A 15,395-nucleotide genomic window follows, 5' to 3' on the forward strand; every position below is an offset into this window, starting at 1 on the left:
TATCAGCAGATCCGACCCCAAATTCCTCATTTTTACCAGAACTGACGAAACCCAAAAAAACCGAAAAAAAAAAAACCCAAAATTTTTTTTAATTTTTTTTATTTTTTTTTTTTAACGGCGTTTTTCTTAAAAAAACCCAAAACCGCGAAGGCTCCGAGGAACGAAAATTAAAATTTTTTATTTTTTTATTTTTTTCTTCTCTCTCTTTTTTTCTTTTTTTTTTGGCCATTTCATTGAGTTTTGTGAAAATAATTTTATTTAAAAAAAAGAAAATTTGGGATAATGAATTAATATAAAAAAATTGGGATAAAGAATTAATTAAAAAAATTGGGATAATGAATTAAAAAAAAACTGGGATAAAGAATTTATTTTAAAAAATTTGGGAAAATGAATTTATATTAAAAAGAATTGGGAAAATGAATTAATAATTAAAATTTGGGATAAAGAATTTATATTAAAAAATGGGATAAAGAATTTATATTAAAAATATTGGGAAATTGAATTAATAAAAAGAATTGGGATAATGAATTTATATAAAATTATTTGGGATAAAGAATTTATATAAAAAAATTGGGATAATGAATTTATATTTTTTAAAAATTGGGAAAATGAATTAATATAAAAAAATTTGGGAAAATGAATTAATAATAAAAATTGGGAAAATTAATTTAAAATATTTGGGATAAAGAATTTATTAAAAAGAAATTGGGAAATTGAATTAATGAAAAAAATGGGATAATGAATTTATATAAAAAAATTGGGAAAATGAATTCAATTAAAAAAATTGGGAAAATGAATTAATTAAAAAACTGGGTTAATGAATAAAAAAATGGGATAAAGAATTTATATTAAAAAAATGGGAAACTGAATTAATGAAAAAAATTGGGATAATAAATTTATATTAAAAAAATTGGGATAATGAATTCTCCCAAAGAATTGAGATAATGGGTTGGGATTTGGGGTTTTGGATCCGGGATTTGGGATCTGGGCTTCGTTTGGGGTTTGGGATTTTGGGTCAGGGATTTGGGATCTGGGCTTCGTTTGGGGTTTGGGATCTGGGATTTGGGATCTGGGGTTCCTTTGGGATTTGGGATCTGGGGTTCCTTTGGGATTTGGGATTTGGGGTTCCTTTGGGATTTGGTGTTTTGGGTCAGGGATTTGGGATCTGGGGTTCATTTTGGATCTGGGATTGATTTAGGATTTGGGATTTTGGATGAGGGACTTGGGATTTAGGGTCAGGATTTGGGATCTGGGGATCCTTTGGGATTTGGGATCTGGGGTTCCTTTGGGATTTTGGATCAGGGATTTTGGATCTGGGTTTGGTTTGGGATTTGGGATCAGGGATTTGGGATCTGGGTTTGGTTTGGGATTTGAGATCAGGGATTTGGGATCTGGGTTTGGGATCTGGGGTTCCTTTGGGAGTTGGGGTTTTGGAGCAGGGATTTGGGATTCATTTGGGGTTTGGGATTTGGGATCAGGGATTTGGGATCTGGGTTTGGTTTGGGATTTGGGATCAGGATTTGGGATCTGGGGTTCATTTGGGATTTGGGATCTAGGATTGATTTGGGATTTGGGATTTGGGATTAACCGGGTTTTTGGCACGGCCGAAACGCGCCCGCCCGCGCCTCAATCCGCGGCCGCTCTGCCCGAGCTCCAGAGAAACAAAGCGAGAATTTTGTGTTTGGCGGCGCCGCCCGCGCGGGGTTTCGCGGTTGGGAAATTTGGGATTTTTAGGGTCGGGAATTGGGGGAGGACAAAAAAAGATAATAAAAAATTTTGGAATGATTTTTTTTTTTTTTGGGATTTGGGATGGGGGAAAAAAAAAATCCTTCTGGATATGGGGCGTGGAAAATACCCTGGGTCAAGGAGAGGAGCTGAAAACAATTTAAAACAGTTTTAATCCGGTTTTAATCCGGTTTTAATCCGGTTTTAATCCCGATTTAATCCAGTTTTAATCCAGTGCTATCCAGTTTTAATCCAGTTTTTAATCCAGTTTTTTATCCAGTTTTAACCAGTTTTAATCCAGATTTTAATCCAGATTTTAATCCAGTTTTTAATCCTTTTCCCCCATTTTCCCCCCATTTTCCCCCCATTTTCCCCCTCCCTTTTGCCCTTATCCGATATTCACGAAACCGAAATTTTGGGGTTTTTTCTTTTTTGTTGTTTTTTTTCGTTGCCTCCTGCGTTTTTCACAATTTCCTTTTTTTTTATTTCACTTTTCTCCCCTATCAGCAGATCCGACCCCAAATTCCTCATTTTTACCAGAACTGACGAAACCCAAAAAAACCGAAAAAAAAAAAACCCAAAATTTTTTTTAATTTTTTTTATTTTTTTTTTTTAACGGCGTTTTTCTTAAAAAAACCCAAAACCGCGAAGGCTCCGAGGAACGAAAATTAAAATTTTTTATTTTTTTATTTTTTTCTTCTCTCTCTTTTTTTCTTTTTTTTTTGGCCATTTCATTGAGTTTTGTGAAAATAATTTTATTTAAAAAAAAGAAAATTTGGGATAATGAATTAATATAAAAAAATTGGGATAAAGAATTAATTAAAAAAATTGGGATAATGAATTAAAAAAAAACTGGGATAAAGAATTTATTTTAAAAAATTTGGGAAAATGAATTTATATTAAAAAGAATTGGGAAAATGAATTAATAATTAAAATTTGGGATAAAGAATTTATATTAAAAAATGGGATAAAGAATTTATATTAAAAATATTGGGAAATTGAATTAATAAAAAGAATTGGGATAATGAATTTATATAAAATGGTTTGGGATAAAGAATTTATATAAAAAAATTGGGAAAATGAATTTATATTTTTTAAAAATTGGGAAAATGAATTCAATAAAAAAAATTGGGAAAATGAATTAATAATAAAAATTGGGAAAATTAATTAAAAAAATTTGGGATAAAGAATTTATTAAAAAGAAATTGGGAAATTGAATTAATAAAAAAATGGGATAATGAATTTATATAAAAAAATTGGGAAAATGAATTCAATTAAAAAAAATTGGGAAAATGAATTAATTAAAAAATTGGGTTAATGAATAAAAAAATGGGATAAAGAATTTATATTAAAAAAATGGGAAACTGAATTAATGAAAAAAATTGGGATAATAAATTTATATTAAAAAAATTGGGATAATGAATTCTCCCAAAGAATTGAGATAATGGGTTGGGATTTGGGGTTTTGGATCCGGGATTTGGGATCTGGGCTTCGTTTGGGGTTTGGGATTTTGGGTCAGGGATTTGGGATCTGGGCTTCGTTTGGGGTTTGGGATCTGGGATTTGGGATCTGGGGTTCCTTTGGGATTTGGGATTTGGGGTTCCTTTGGGATTTGGGATCTGGGGTTCCTTTGGGATTTGGGATTTGGGGTTCCTTTGGGATTTGGTGTTCTGGGTCAGGGATTTGGGATCCGGGGTTCATTTTGGATCTGGGATTGATTTAGGATTTGGGATTTTGGATGAGGGACTTGGGATTTAGGGTCAGGATTTGTGATCTGGGGATCCTTTGGGATTTGGGATCTGGGGTTCCTTTGGGATTTTGGATCAGGGATTTGGGATCTGGGTTTGGTTTGGGATTTGGGATCAGGGATTTGGGATCTGGGTTTGGTTTGGGATTTGAGATCAGGGATTTGGGATCTGGGTTTGGGATCTGGGGTTCCTTTGGGAGTTGGGGTTTTGGTGCAGGGATTTGGGATTCATTTGGGGTTTGGGATTTGGGATCAGGGATTTGGGATCTGGGTTTGGTTTGGGATTTGGGATCAGGATTTGGGATCTGGGGTTCCTTTGGGAGTTGGGGTTTTGCAGCAGGGATTAGGGATTCATTTGGGGTTTGGGATTTGGGATCAGGGATTTGGGATCTGGGTTTGGTTTGGGATTTGGGATCAGGATTTGGGATCTGGGGTTCATTTGGGATTTGGGATCTAGGATTGATTTGGGATTTTGGATTTGGGATTTGGGATTAACCGGGTTTTTGGCACGGCCGAAACGCGCCCGCCCGCGCCTCAATCCGCGGCCGCTCTGCCCGAGCTCCAGAGAAACAAAGCGAGAATTTTGTGTTTGGCGGCGCCGCCCGCGCGGGGTTTCGCGGTTGGGAAATTTGGGATTTTTAGGGTCGGGAATTGGCGGGGAAAGAAAATCTGGGAATGATTTTGGGTTTTTTTGGGGGGCGGGATTTTTTTGGGGGATTTTTCTGGAATTTAGGATCCTAAATTTTGGAACTGGGGTTTGGGATCTGGAGTTGATTTGGGATTTGGGGTTTGGGATTTAGGATTTAATATTTGGGATTTGGAGTTTTGGGATCTGGGGAGGATTTGGGATTTGGGATTTAAGATTTTGGAACTGGAATTTGGGATCTGGAGTTGATTTGGGGTTTGGGATTTCAGATTTGGGATTTGGGATCTAGAGTTGATTTGGGGTTTGGGGTTTTGGGATTTAAGATTTGGGATTTGGGGTTGATTTGAGATTTGGGGTTTGGGATTTAGGATTTCAGATTTGGGATTTCAGGTTTGGGATCTGGGGTGGATTTGGGATTTGGGGTCTGGAATTTGGGATCTGAAGTTGATTCGGGATTTGGGGGTTTGGGATTTAGGATTTAAGATTTGGAGTTTGGGATCTGGGGTTGCTTTGGGTTTGGGAGTCCTGGATTTAGGATTTGGGATCTGGGGTTTGGGATTTGGGATTTGGGGATTGGGGATTGGAATTTGGAAATCGGGTTCTGGGGTTGATTTGAGATTTGGAGTTTGGGATTTGGGGTTTGGGATTTAATATTTGAGATGTGGGATTATGGATTTAGGATTTGGGATTTGGGATCTGGGGTTTGGGATTTAGGGATTGGCGATTAGGGATTGGGTTCTGGGCTTGACTGGAGATTTGGGATCTGGGATTTAGGATTTGGGATCTGGGGTCTGGGGTTTGGGATTTGGGGATTGGAGATGTTTGGAATTCGGGTTCAGGGGTTGATTTGAGATTTGGAGTTTGGGATTTGGGGTTTGGGATTTGGGATTATGGATTCAGGATTTAAGATTTGAGATTTCAGATCTGGGATTTAGGATTTGGGATTATGGATTTAGGATTAAGATTTGGCATTTAAGATTTGAGATTTGGAGTTTGGGATCAGGGGTTTGGGATTTAGGATTTAAGATTTGAGATCTGGGATTTGGGATTTGGAATTGTGACAGGATTTAGGATTTAAGATTTGAGATTTGGGGATTGGGATGGGATTTAGGATTTGGGATTTAAGATTTGAGGTTTGGGATTATGGATTTGGGATTTGGATTTAGGATTTAAGATTTGAGATTTGGAGTTTGGGATTTAGGATTTAAGATTTGAGAATTGGGATCTGAGATTTGGGGATTGGGATGGGATTTAGGATTTGGGATTTGGGATTTGAGATTTGGGGTTTGGGATTTAGGGATTGGAGATTAGGGTTTGGGTTCAGGGGTTGATTTGAGATTTGGGATCTGGGATTTAGGATTTGGGATCTGGAGTTTGGGATTTGGGGTTTGGGATCTGGGATTTAGGGTTTGGGGACTGGAGTTTGGAATTTGGGTTCAGGGGTTGATTTGAGATTTGGGATCTGGGATTTAGGATTTGGGATCTGGGGTCTGGGATTTGGGGTTTGGGGTTTGGGATCTGGAGATTGGAGTTTGGAATTCGGGTTGTGGGGTTGATTTGAGATTTGGATTTCGGGATCCGGGATTTGGGACGGAATTTGGGGTCGGGATTTCCCCACAGCCCGTTTTCCCGTTAGGAATTTCCTTCGGGATGTGCTGCTTGCCGGCGGATCCCAGAGCCCGCATTCCCGAGTCATGAGCGGCCAAATCACCCTGAGCCAGGTGCGGAATTCGGGAATTTCTTTTTTCTTTTTTTTTTTTTTTTTCTTTTTGGGAATTTTCCCTGGAACATCCCTCGGGATTGGGATTTTTGGGATCAGGATCTGGGATGGGATTTTTTTTTTTTTTTTTTAATTTTTATTGGGAACGAGGTAATTCCGGGAAAAGGGAATTTATTCGGGATAAATCCCAGCTGGAATTTCATCCGCGCTGCCGGAAAATCTTTCTAGAGATGTTCAGAGGAGAGGGGAGGGGAATTCCCAGGATTCCGGGATTTTTGGGAACAATTCCTGGATTTCAGGGCTTTTCCAACCGGGAATTTTCTGGATTCTCTAGATTTTCCAACCGGGATTTTTCCTGCTTTCCGTGACTTTTCCAACCCTGGCTTTGGGCTTTTCCAACCGGGATTTTTTCTGGATTCCGAATTTTTTTTCCAGCTGGGATTTATCCCAGATTCCAAGGATTTTCCACGTTGGAATTTCCTGGATTCCATGGCTTTTCCAACTGGGATTTCCCCTGCATTCCAGGGCTTTTCCAAGTGGGAATTTCCTGGATTCTGGGATTTTTCCAGATGGGATTTTCCCTGGATTCTGTAGATTTTCCAGCCGGGATTTTTCCTCCTTTCCGTGGCTTTTCCAACCCGGAATTTGGGATTTTCCAACAGGGATTTCTCCCACATTCTAATTCTTTTCCAGCCGGGAATTTCCCAAATTCTGGGGCTTTTCCTACTGGGATTTCTCCTGGATTCCGGGTCTTTTCCAACTGGGATTTATCCCAGATTCCACGGCTTTTCCAATTGGGAATTTCCTGAATTCCGAATCTTTTCCAACCGGGATTTTTCCCACATTCAGAGGTTTTTCCAACTGGAAATTTCCCACATTCGGAATATTTTCCTGTCAGGAATTTCCTGAATTCCAGGGTTTTTCCTACTGAGATTTTTCCCAGATTCTGAGGCTTTTCCAAGTGGGAATTTCCCGATTCCGAATCTTTTCCAACTGGGATTTCTCCTGCATTCCGGGGCTTTTCCAACCAGGAATTTCCTGGATTCTGGGGTTTTCCAGCTGGGATTTCCCCTGCTTTCTGTAGATTTTCCAACCGGGAATTTCCTGGATTCCCTGGCTTTTCCAACCAGGGCTTTTCCCTCATTCCGAGATTTTTTCCAACTGCAAATGTCCCAGATTCCGAATCTTTTCCAAGCAGAAATTTCTCGGATTGCGAATCCTTTTCCAACCGAGATTTCTCCGGCATTCCTGTTCCCTTTCCAGCTGTTTTCGGAGATGGACGAGGGCTGTCGGCGCCACGCCGATTCCTTGGGAATCGCGATTCCCGACGGATTTTCCGCAGCTCGTCCCTTTCAGGACCTGCAATCCCAGGGCAGGGTCAATGTGCGGATGCTGCGGGCGGCCGGGACCTTGCGTCGGAATGGTGGGTCTGGAATGTTGGGAATTCCGGGATGGAGAACACGAGAGGTCCCAGGGAGGCGCCACTGTTGGGTCCCGGTTGGTCACAGGACGGGATCGGGGTTGGTTCCGGTTCCAGGTCCTGGTTGTTCCCACCATGAGTATCCCTGGCTGATTCCCACCACAAGATCCTGGTGATTCCCACCCCAAGGATCCCTAGTTGATCCCACCATGAGGATCCCTGGTCATTCCCACCACGGGGATCTGATCCCACCATGAGAATCCCTGGCTGATCCCCCCCATGGGATCCCAGTCATTCCCAGCATGAGGATCCCAGGTCCATCCCACCACGAGGATCCCGGATCATTCCCACCATGGGATCCTGGATCATTCCCACCATGGGATCCTGGATCATTCCCATCGCATGATCCTGGTTGATCCCACGAGGATCCCGGATCATTCCCACCACGAGGATCCCAGATCATTCCCACCATGGGATCCTGGATCATTCCCATCGCATGATCCCGGATCATTCCCACCAGGGGATCCCAGATCATTCCCACCAGGGGATCCCGGGTCATTCCCACCACGAGGATCCTGGATCATTCCCATTGCATGATCCTGGTTGATCCCACGAGGATCCCAGATCACTCCCACCACGAGGATCCCGGATCATTCCCACCATGAGGATCCCGGATCATTCCCACCACGAGATCCCAGATCATTCCCACCAGGCGATCCCAGATCATTCCCAGCAGGGGATCCCGGGTCATTCCCACCACGAGGATCCTGGATCATTCCCATCGCATGTTCCTGGTTGATCCCACGAGGATCCCGGATCATTCCCACCATGAGGATCCCTCTTGGTCCATCCCATCCCACCCTTAGCACCTCCACATTCCACCCTCCACCCCACCAGGAAAATCCCCCTGGAACTCCCAAACTCCTGATGATGCCCATCCCTTGACCGCCTCCCAAAAATCCTCAAATCCCAGAAAACTCCGGGATAAAATCTCAAAAAAAAAAAAAAAAAAAAAAATCACGGGAATGACGAGGAGAAGAATGGAAATCTCTAAGATCCGGAATGAGAATTCCCAACTTTTCCCAGGATTCAAGACCTGCGTCCTGACCAACAACTGGGTGGACGACAGCTCCGGGCGGTTCCTCACGGCCGCGATCCTGGCTCGGCTCCGGAACCACTTTGACCTGGTGTTGGAATCCTGCCGGATCGGGATCGCCAAACCGGATCCCGGGATCTACTCCTACGCCCTGGAGGAGCTGCAGGCCCAGCCGCACGAGGTGCCGCGATTCCTGGGGGGGGGAAAAAAATATTAAAAAAAAAATCTGGGAATGGGGGGATTTTTCCATCCCACAAATCCTTGGGTGTTCCCAGGGAAGTGAAGCCCCAGGAGGTGCCACGATCCCGAAAAAAAAAAAAAAAAAAAAATTGGGATTTTCCATTCTCCAAATCCTTGGTTGAATCCTTGGATATTCCCGGGAATGTGAAGCCACAGGAGATGCCAAAATCCAAAAAGAACCCTCCAGAAAACTGGGAATGGGGGAATTGCAATCCCACAAATCCTTGGGTGTTCCCGGGAATGTGAAGCCCCAGGAGATGCCAAAATCCAAAAAAATCCAGGGAATGGAATCGCTGGAAAACAACAAAGGGAATGTTCCTACAATCCCGTAAATCCTGGGTTGAATCCTTGGATATTCCTGGGAATGTGGCGCCCTAGGAGATGCCGCAATCCCGAAAAAAAAAAAAACTGGGAATGTGGGATGTTCCCAGCCACTGGATCCGAGCCTTGGGCGTTCCCGGGGATTTTTCCAGGCGATTTTCCTGGATGACCTCGGGGAGAACCTGAAGCCGGCACGGGAGCTGGGAATGGCCACGATCCTTTTCCAGGATACGGAATCCGGCCTCCAGGAGCTGCAGGAGCTCTCTGGGATCCAGGTATGGAAAAATGGCCTGGAATTCCCGGAATTCCAGGGAATTTGTCCCTTCCCATGGTGGGAATGAAGAGCTTGAAGCGCAAATCCCAAATCCAGAGCGATCCAGAATTCCGTGGCATTCCCAGATCGTTGGGTGTGGCTGGGGATTTGAAGCTTCGGGAGATGCCGAAATCCCCCCCAAAAAAATCTGGGATTGGGGGATTTGGGAGTGATGGGGTCCGGCTCCGGGCTGATCCCATGGGATCCGGGTGGGACATTCCACGGAATTCCATGGAATTCCGTGCTCCTCATCCCGCAGCTCCTGAGGGAGGAGGAGGCGCTGCCGAGGCCGTGCGCTCCGTCCGACGTCACGCACGGATACGTCAACATCCGGGTACGGAATTCCTTGGGAAGGAGGGGGCGGGAAGGGCTGGGATCTGGGAATGGGTGGGATTGGATGTGCCAGGGTCTGGGAATGGTCAGGATTTCGGGATTGGATCTGGGAATGGGTGGGATTCTGGGATTGGATCTGGGAATGGCTGGGATTCTGGGATTGGATGTGCCGGGATTTGGGAATGGGTGGGATTCCGGCATTGGATCTGGGAATAAGTGGGATTCCGGGATTGGATCTGGGAATGGATGGGATTCCAGCCTGGGAATGGGTGGAAATCCAGGCTGGAATCTGGGAATGGGTGGAATTCCAGGCCCGGATTCTGGGATTGGATCTGGGAGTGGGAGGCATTCCAGGCTGGGAATGGGCAGGATTCTGGGATTGGATCTGGGAATGTTCAGGATTGCAGGCTGGGATCTGGGAATTGGTGGGATTGGGTCTGGGATTGGATCTGGGAATGGGTGAAATTCCGGGATTGGATCTGGGATTGGATCTGGGAATGGGTGGAATTCCAGGCTGGAATGTGCCGGGATCTAGGAATGGTTGGAATTCTGGGATTGGATCTGGGAATGGGTGGAATTTCAGGCTGGAATGTGCCGGGATCTAGGAATGGTTGGAATTCTGGGATTGGATCTGGGAATGGGTGGAATTTCAGGCTGGAATGTGCCGGGATCTAGGAATGGTTGGAATTCTGCAATTGGATCTGAGAATGGGTGGGATTCCAGGCAGGGATCTGGGAATGGGTGGGATTCTAGGATGGGTGAACTGGGATTTGGGAATGGGTGGGATTCCAGGATTGGATCTGGGATTGGATCTGGGAAGGGGTGGGGTTTTGGGATTGGATATTTTGGGATCCGAGGATGGAATGCGGAGCTGCTTTAGTGTTTGGGAATTCTCTGGGCTTTCCAGGAGCTGTGGAATGTTGGGATGCAGTGGGTGGTGGGTTCTGGAATTCCAGGCTGGATGGATTGGTGGGCTCTGGAATTCAAAGTGCTGAGCTCTGGAATTCCAGGCTGGAGAGGTCAATGGACAAATTCCAAATGCTGAGCTCTGGAATTCGAGGCCGGAGAGGCTGATGGACTCTGGAATTCCAGGCTGGAGAGTTCAGTGGGCTCTGGAATTTCAGGTCCTGAACTCCAGAATTCCAAGTGCTGAGTTCTGGAATTCCGAGTTCTGATCTCTGGAATTCCAGGTGCTGAGCTCTGGAATTCCAGGTCCTGAACTCCAGAATTCCAGGTGCTGAGTTCTGAAATTCCAGGCTGGAGAGGTCAATGGACAAATTCCAAATGCTGAGCTCTGGAATTCCAAGGGCTGAGCTCTGGAATTTGAGGCTGGAGAGGTCGATGGACTCTGGAATTCCAGGTGCTGAGCTCTGGAATTCCAGGCTGTAGAGTTCAGTGGGCTCTGGAATTCCAGGTCCTGAACTCCAGAATTCCAAGTGCTGAGTTCTGGAATTCCGAGTTCTGATCTCTGGAATTCCAGGCTGGAGAGGTCGATGGACTCCGGAATTTCAGGTGCTGAGCTCTGGAATTTGAGGCCGGAGAGGCCGATGGGCTCTGAAATTCCAGGCCCTGAGCTCCAGAATTCCAAGTGCTGAGCTCTGGAATTCCAGGTGCTGAGTTCTGGAATTCCAGGTGCTGACCTCCCAAATTCCAGATGCTGATCTCTGGAATTCCCGGTGCTGAGCTCTGGAATTCCAGGCTGGAGATTGTAATGGACAAATTCCAAATGCTGAGCTCTGGAATTCGAGGCCGGAGAGGCTGATGGACTCTGGAATTCCAGGCTGGAGAGTTCAGTGGACTCTGAAATTCCAGGTGCTGAGCTCTGGAATTCCAGGTGCTGATCTCCGGAATTCCAGGTGCTGAGTTCTGGAATTCCAGGTGCTGATCTCCGGAATTCCAGGTGCTGAGTTCTGGAATTCCAGGTGCTGATCTCCGGAATTCCAGTCCTTAGAGCCCGACGCGCTCCGGAATTGTCTCTGCCGAGCTGGGTGTTTCCAATTCCTACCAGATCCATGAAGAATTCCCAAATTCTTCTTTTTTTTTCCTCCCCCCCAGCCTGGAGTTCGGCTGCACTTCGTGGAGCTGGGCCAGGGCCCCGTGATCTGCCTGTGCCACGGATTCCCGGAATCCTGGCTCTCCTGGCGCTTCCAGGTGACGGCAAAACGCCGGGATTCGGGAATTCCCGACCTTTTTTTCCCCCGGGAATTTCTGGGATCTAGGGGGATCTGGGCACCCTTTGGAATTCTCTGCTGTGCCTCGATCCCAGATCCCGGCGTTGGCCGCTGCCGGATTCCGGGTGATCGCGCTGGAAATGAAGGGATACGGAGAATCCACGGCTCCGCTCGGTGAGCTGGGAAGTCCGGGATGGGGTTGGAATTCCGGGAATGGGCTTGGAATTCCGGGATGGGTTTGGAATTCTGGGATGGGCATGGAATTTTGGGATGGGCTTGGAATTTCGGGATGGGCTTGGAATTCCGGGAATGGGCTTGGAATTCCGGGATGGGCTTGGAATTCTGGGATGGGCATGGAATTTCGGGATGGGCTTGGAATTTTGGGATGGGTTTGGAATTCCGGGATGGATTTGGAATTCCGGGATGGGTTTGGAATTCCGGGATGGATTTGGAATTTCGGGATGGGTTTGGAATTCTGGGATGGGTTTGGAATTTTGGGATGTGTTTGGAGAAGCGGAAAGAAAAAAATTACGGGAATCTGCTCCGGGGTTTTGCAGACGTGGGGGGAAAAAGAAATACGGGGAAAAAAAATTATGGGGAAAATAATGGGGAAAAAATAACGGAAGGAAATGATGGGGAAAAAAAATCATGGGAAAAAAAATGAGGAAAAAGTCATGGGAAAAAAAGGAGTCGTGGAGGAAAAAAGGGAAAAAAATAGTGGGAAAAATTGTAGGAAAAAATAATGGGGAAAAAAATTACTGGAAAATAAGAATGAAAATTTAAAAAAATACAGGAAGAAAAAAAAAATAATGGGAAAAACAAAATCAAGGTGAAAAAAAAATAATGGGGGAAAAATATTGGGAAAATTATGTGGAAAAAAAATATGGGGAAAAAAATCATGGAAAAGAGAAATCAGTGGGGAAAATGGAAAAGAATCACAGAAAGAATTATGGAAAAGTCATGGGGGAAAAAAAAACATGGAAAACAAAATAATGGAAAAACGAAATGATGGGAAAAAAATCCGTGGGAAAAAAGTCATGGGAAAGAAGAATGAGTTGGAAAAAATAATGTGAAAAAAATAACGGGACAACAAAATCATGGAAGAGAAAGTCATGGGGAGAAAATCATGGAAAGGAAATAAAAAAAAGGAAAGGAAAAAATAATGGGAAAGGATAATCAAAAAATGAGGGGAAAAAAGGGGGGAAAAAATCATGGGAAAAGTGGTGGGGGAAAAAAATCATGGCAAAAAAAAGAATAAAAAAAAGTAGGAAAAAAAAAAGGAAAAAAGAAATCATGGGGAAAAAAAATCATAAGGGAAAAAAATGGGGAAAAAATAATGGGGAAAAATAATGGAAAGAAATGGGGGGAAAATGAGAAAAATAGGATCATGAGAAAAAATCATAAGGAAAAAAAATAGGGGAAAAAAGTCATGAAAAGGAAAAAAAACATGGAAAGAAAAAATAATGGGAAAACCGAAACAATTGGGGAAAAAAAGGGAAAAAATCATGGTGGAAAAAAAAAAATCGGGAAAAAAGGAGCATGAGAAAAAATCACAGGGGAAAATGGGGAAAAAAAATCATTAAAAAAAACGTGGGAATAAAAAAGATGGGAAAAACAAAATAATGGTGGGAAAATAATGGATAAATAAAGGGGGGGAAAATCATGGAAAAAGAATAACGGAGAAGAAAATCACGGAACAGGAAAAAATCACGGGAAAAAAAAACATGGGGGAAAAAATCACGGGAAAAAATCATGGAAAAAATGGAAAATAAAATCACGGGGAAAAAAGCACGGGGTAAAAATAATGGGGAAAAAAATCATGGAAAAGGAAAAAAAAATCACGGAAAAAAAATCATGGAAAAAAATCACAGAGAAAAAATAATGGAAAAAAAATCATGGAAAAAAATATAGAAAAGGAAAAAAATCACGGGGAAAAAATCATGGGAGAAAAAATCATGGGGAAAAAAATAATGGAAAAGAAAATCATGGAAAAGGAAAAAACCATGGGGAAAAATCACAGGGAAAAAATCACGGAAAAAAAAAATCACGGGAAAAAAAATCACGGAAAAAAAATCAGGGGAAGAAAATATCATGGAAAAGGAAAAAAAATCATGGAAAAAAAATCATGGGGAAAAAATGAAAAATAAAATCACAGGGAAAAAATGATGGAAAAAAAATCATGGAAAAAAAGTCATGGGGAAAAAAATGGAAAAAAAATCATGAAAAAAAATAATGGAAACAATGGAAAAGGAAAAAAATCACGGGGAAAAAATCATGGAAAAGGAAGAAAAATCACGGGAAAAAAAAATCATGGAAAAAAATCACGGGAAAAAAATAATGGAAAAAAAATGGAAAATCACGGGGAAAAAATCACGGGGAAAAAAAATCACGGGAAAAAATGATGGAAAAAATAGTGGAAAAAAAATCATGGGGAAAAAAAATCATGGAAAAAAATCATGGAAAAAAATGGAAAAGGAAAAAAATCACGGGAAAAAAATCACAGGGAAAAAAATGGAAAATAAAATCACGGGGAAAAAGTCATGGAAAAAAAGTCATGGAAAAAAATAATGGAAAAGGAAGAAAATCACGGGGAAAAAAAACATGGACAGAAAAAATCATGGAAAAGGAAAAAAAAAGTCACGGGAAAAAAATAATGGAAAAAAAAATGGAAAATCATGGGGAAAAAATCACAGGGAAAAAATCACGGGGAAAAAATAATGGAAAAAAATAATGGAAAAGGAAGAAAATCACGGGAAAAAATCATGGGGAAAAAAACTGGAAAATAAAATCACGAGGAAAAAATCACAGGGAAAAAAATCACAGGGAAAAAATAATGGAAAAGGAAAAAAATCACGGGAAAAAATGATGGAAAAAAAATCACGGGAAAAAAAAAATCACAGGAAAAAAATCATGGAAAAAAATCACGGGGGGAAAAAAATAAAATAAAATCATGTCAAACCCATTTCCCTGCAGATATCCCAGAATATTCCCAGGAGCAGATCTGCAAGGTGAGGAATTGTTGGGAATTCCCGAATTCTGGGAATTTTGGGAATTTCGGAAGGGCTGATCCCGATGGGATCTGATCCCTTCCCTTCGTCCTTTTCCAGGATTTTGTGACTTTCTTGGATAAACTGGTGAGGAACGTCCCGCATGGATCCGGATTTCTGGGAGGGGGGAAAAAGGAAAAAAAAAACCAAAAAAGGGAATTTTCCCATTCCTGGTTTTGTTTTCCTGCTTTGTGGCATTCCTGGGATTTCCAAAATCCTTGGAATGGCAAAGGAGGGGGGAAAGGAAAGGGGGAGGGGGGGGTGTGAAGGGATGGAAAAGGGAAAAAAAAAAATTAAAAAATGGTGGGAAACAACAAAAAAAAATTGGGAAAAAAATTGGGAGGGGGGAAAAAGGTTGGGAAAGGGGGGAAAAAAAGGAGGGAAAAACAAGGAAAAATGGGGAAAAACAAGGGGGGGGAAAAGAGGAAAAATGGGGAAAAACAAGGGGGGGAAAAAGAGGAAAAATGGGAAAAACAAGGGGGGGAAAAAGAGGAAAAATGGGAAAAACAAGGGGGGGAAAAAGAGGAAAAATGGGAAAAACAAGGGGGGGAAAAAGAGGAAAAATGGGAAAAACAAGGGGGGAGAAAAGAGGAAAAGTGGGAAAAACAAGGGGGGG

At 42.8% G+C, this 15,395-nt stretch overlaps 1 protein-coding gene across 1 annotated transcript in view; it reads left to right on the top strand.

The window, feature by feature from the left end:
• EPHX2 (epoxide hydrolase 2) overlaps positions 1–15,395 on the top strand; it is a 30,486-nt gene that overhangs the window by 5,825 nt on the left and 9,266 nt on the right. The window contains exons 2-10 of the mRNA XM_062489587.1: positions 5,755–5,839; positions 7,102–7,261; positions 8,345–8,535; positions 9,068–9,190; positions 9,488–9,562; positions 11,617–11,712; positions 11,828–11,906; positions 14,706–14,740; positions 14,840–14,866. Of these exons, the coding sequence (XP_062345571.1) occupies positions 5,755–5,839; positions 7,102–7,261; positions 8,345–8,535; positions 9,068–9,190; positions 9,488–9,562; positions 11,617–11,712; positions 11,828–11,906; positions 14,706–14,740; positions 14,840–14,866 (871 nt within the window). The remainder of the gene's footprint in view (positions 1–5,754; positions 5,840–7,101; positions 7,262–8,344; positions 8,536–9,067; positions 9,191–9,487; positions 9,563–11,616; positions 11,713–11,827; positions 11,907–14,705; positions 14,741–14,839; positions 14,867–15,395) is intronic.

The sequence above is a fragment of the Cinclus cinclus genome, chromosome 3 (genome assembly GCF_963662255.1).
Source record: "Cinclus cinclus chromosome 3, bCinCin1.1, whole genome shotgun sequence".
NCBI lineage: Eukaryota > Metazoa > Chordata > Aves > Passeriformes > Cinclidae > Cinclus > Cinclus cinclus.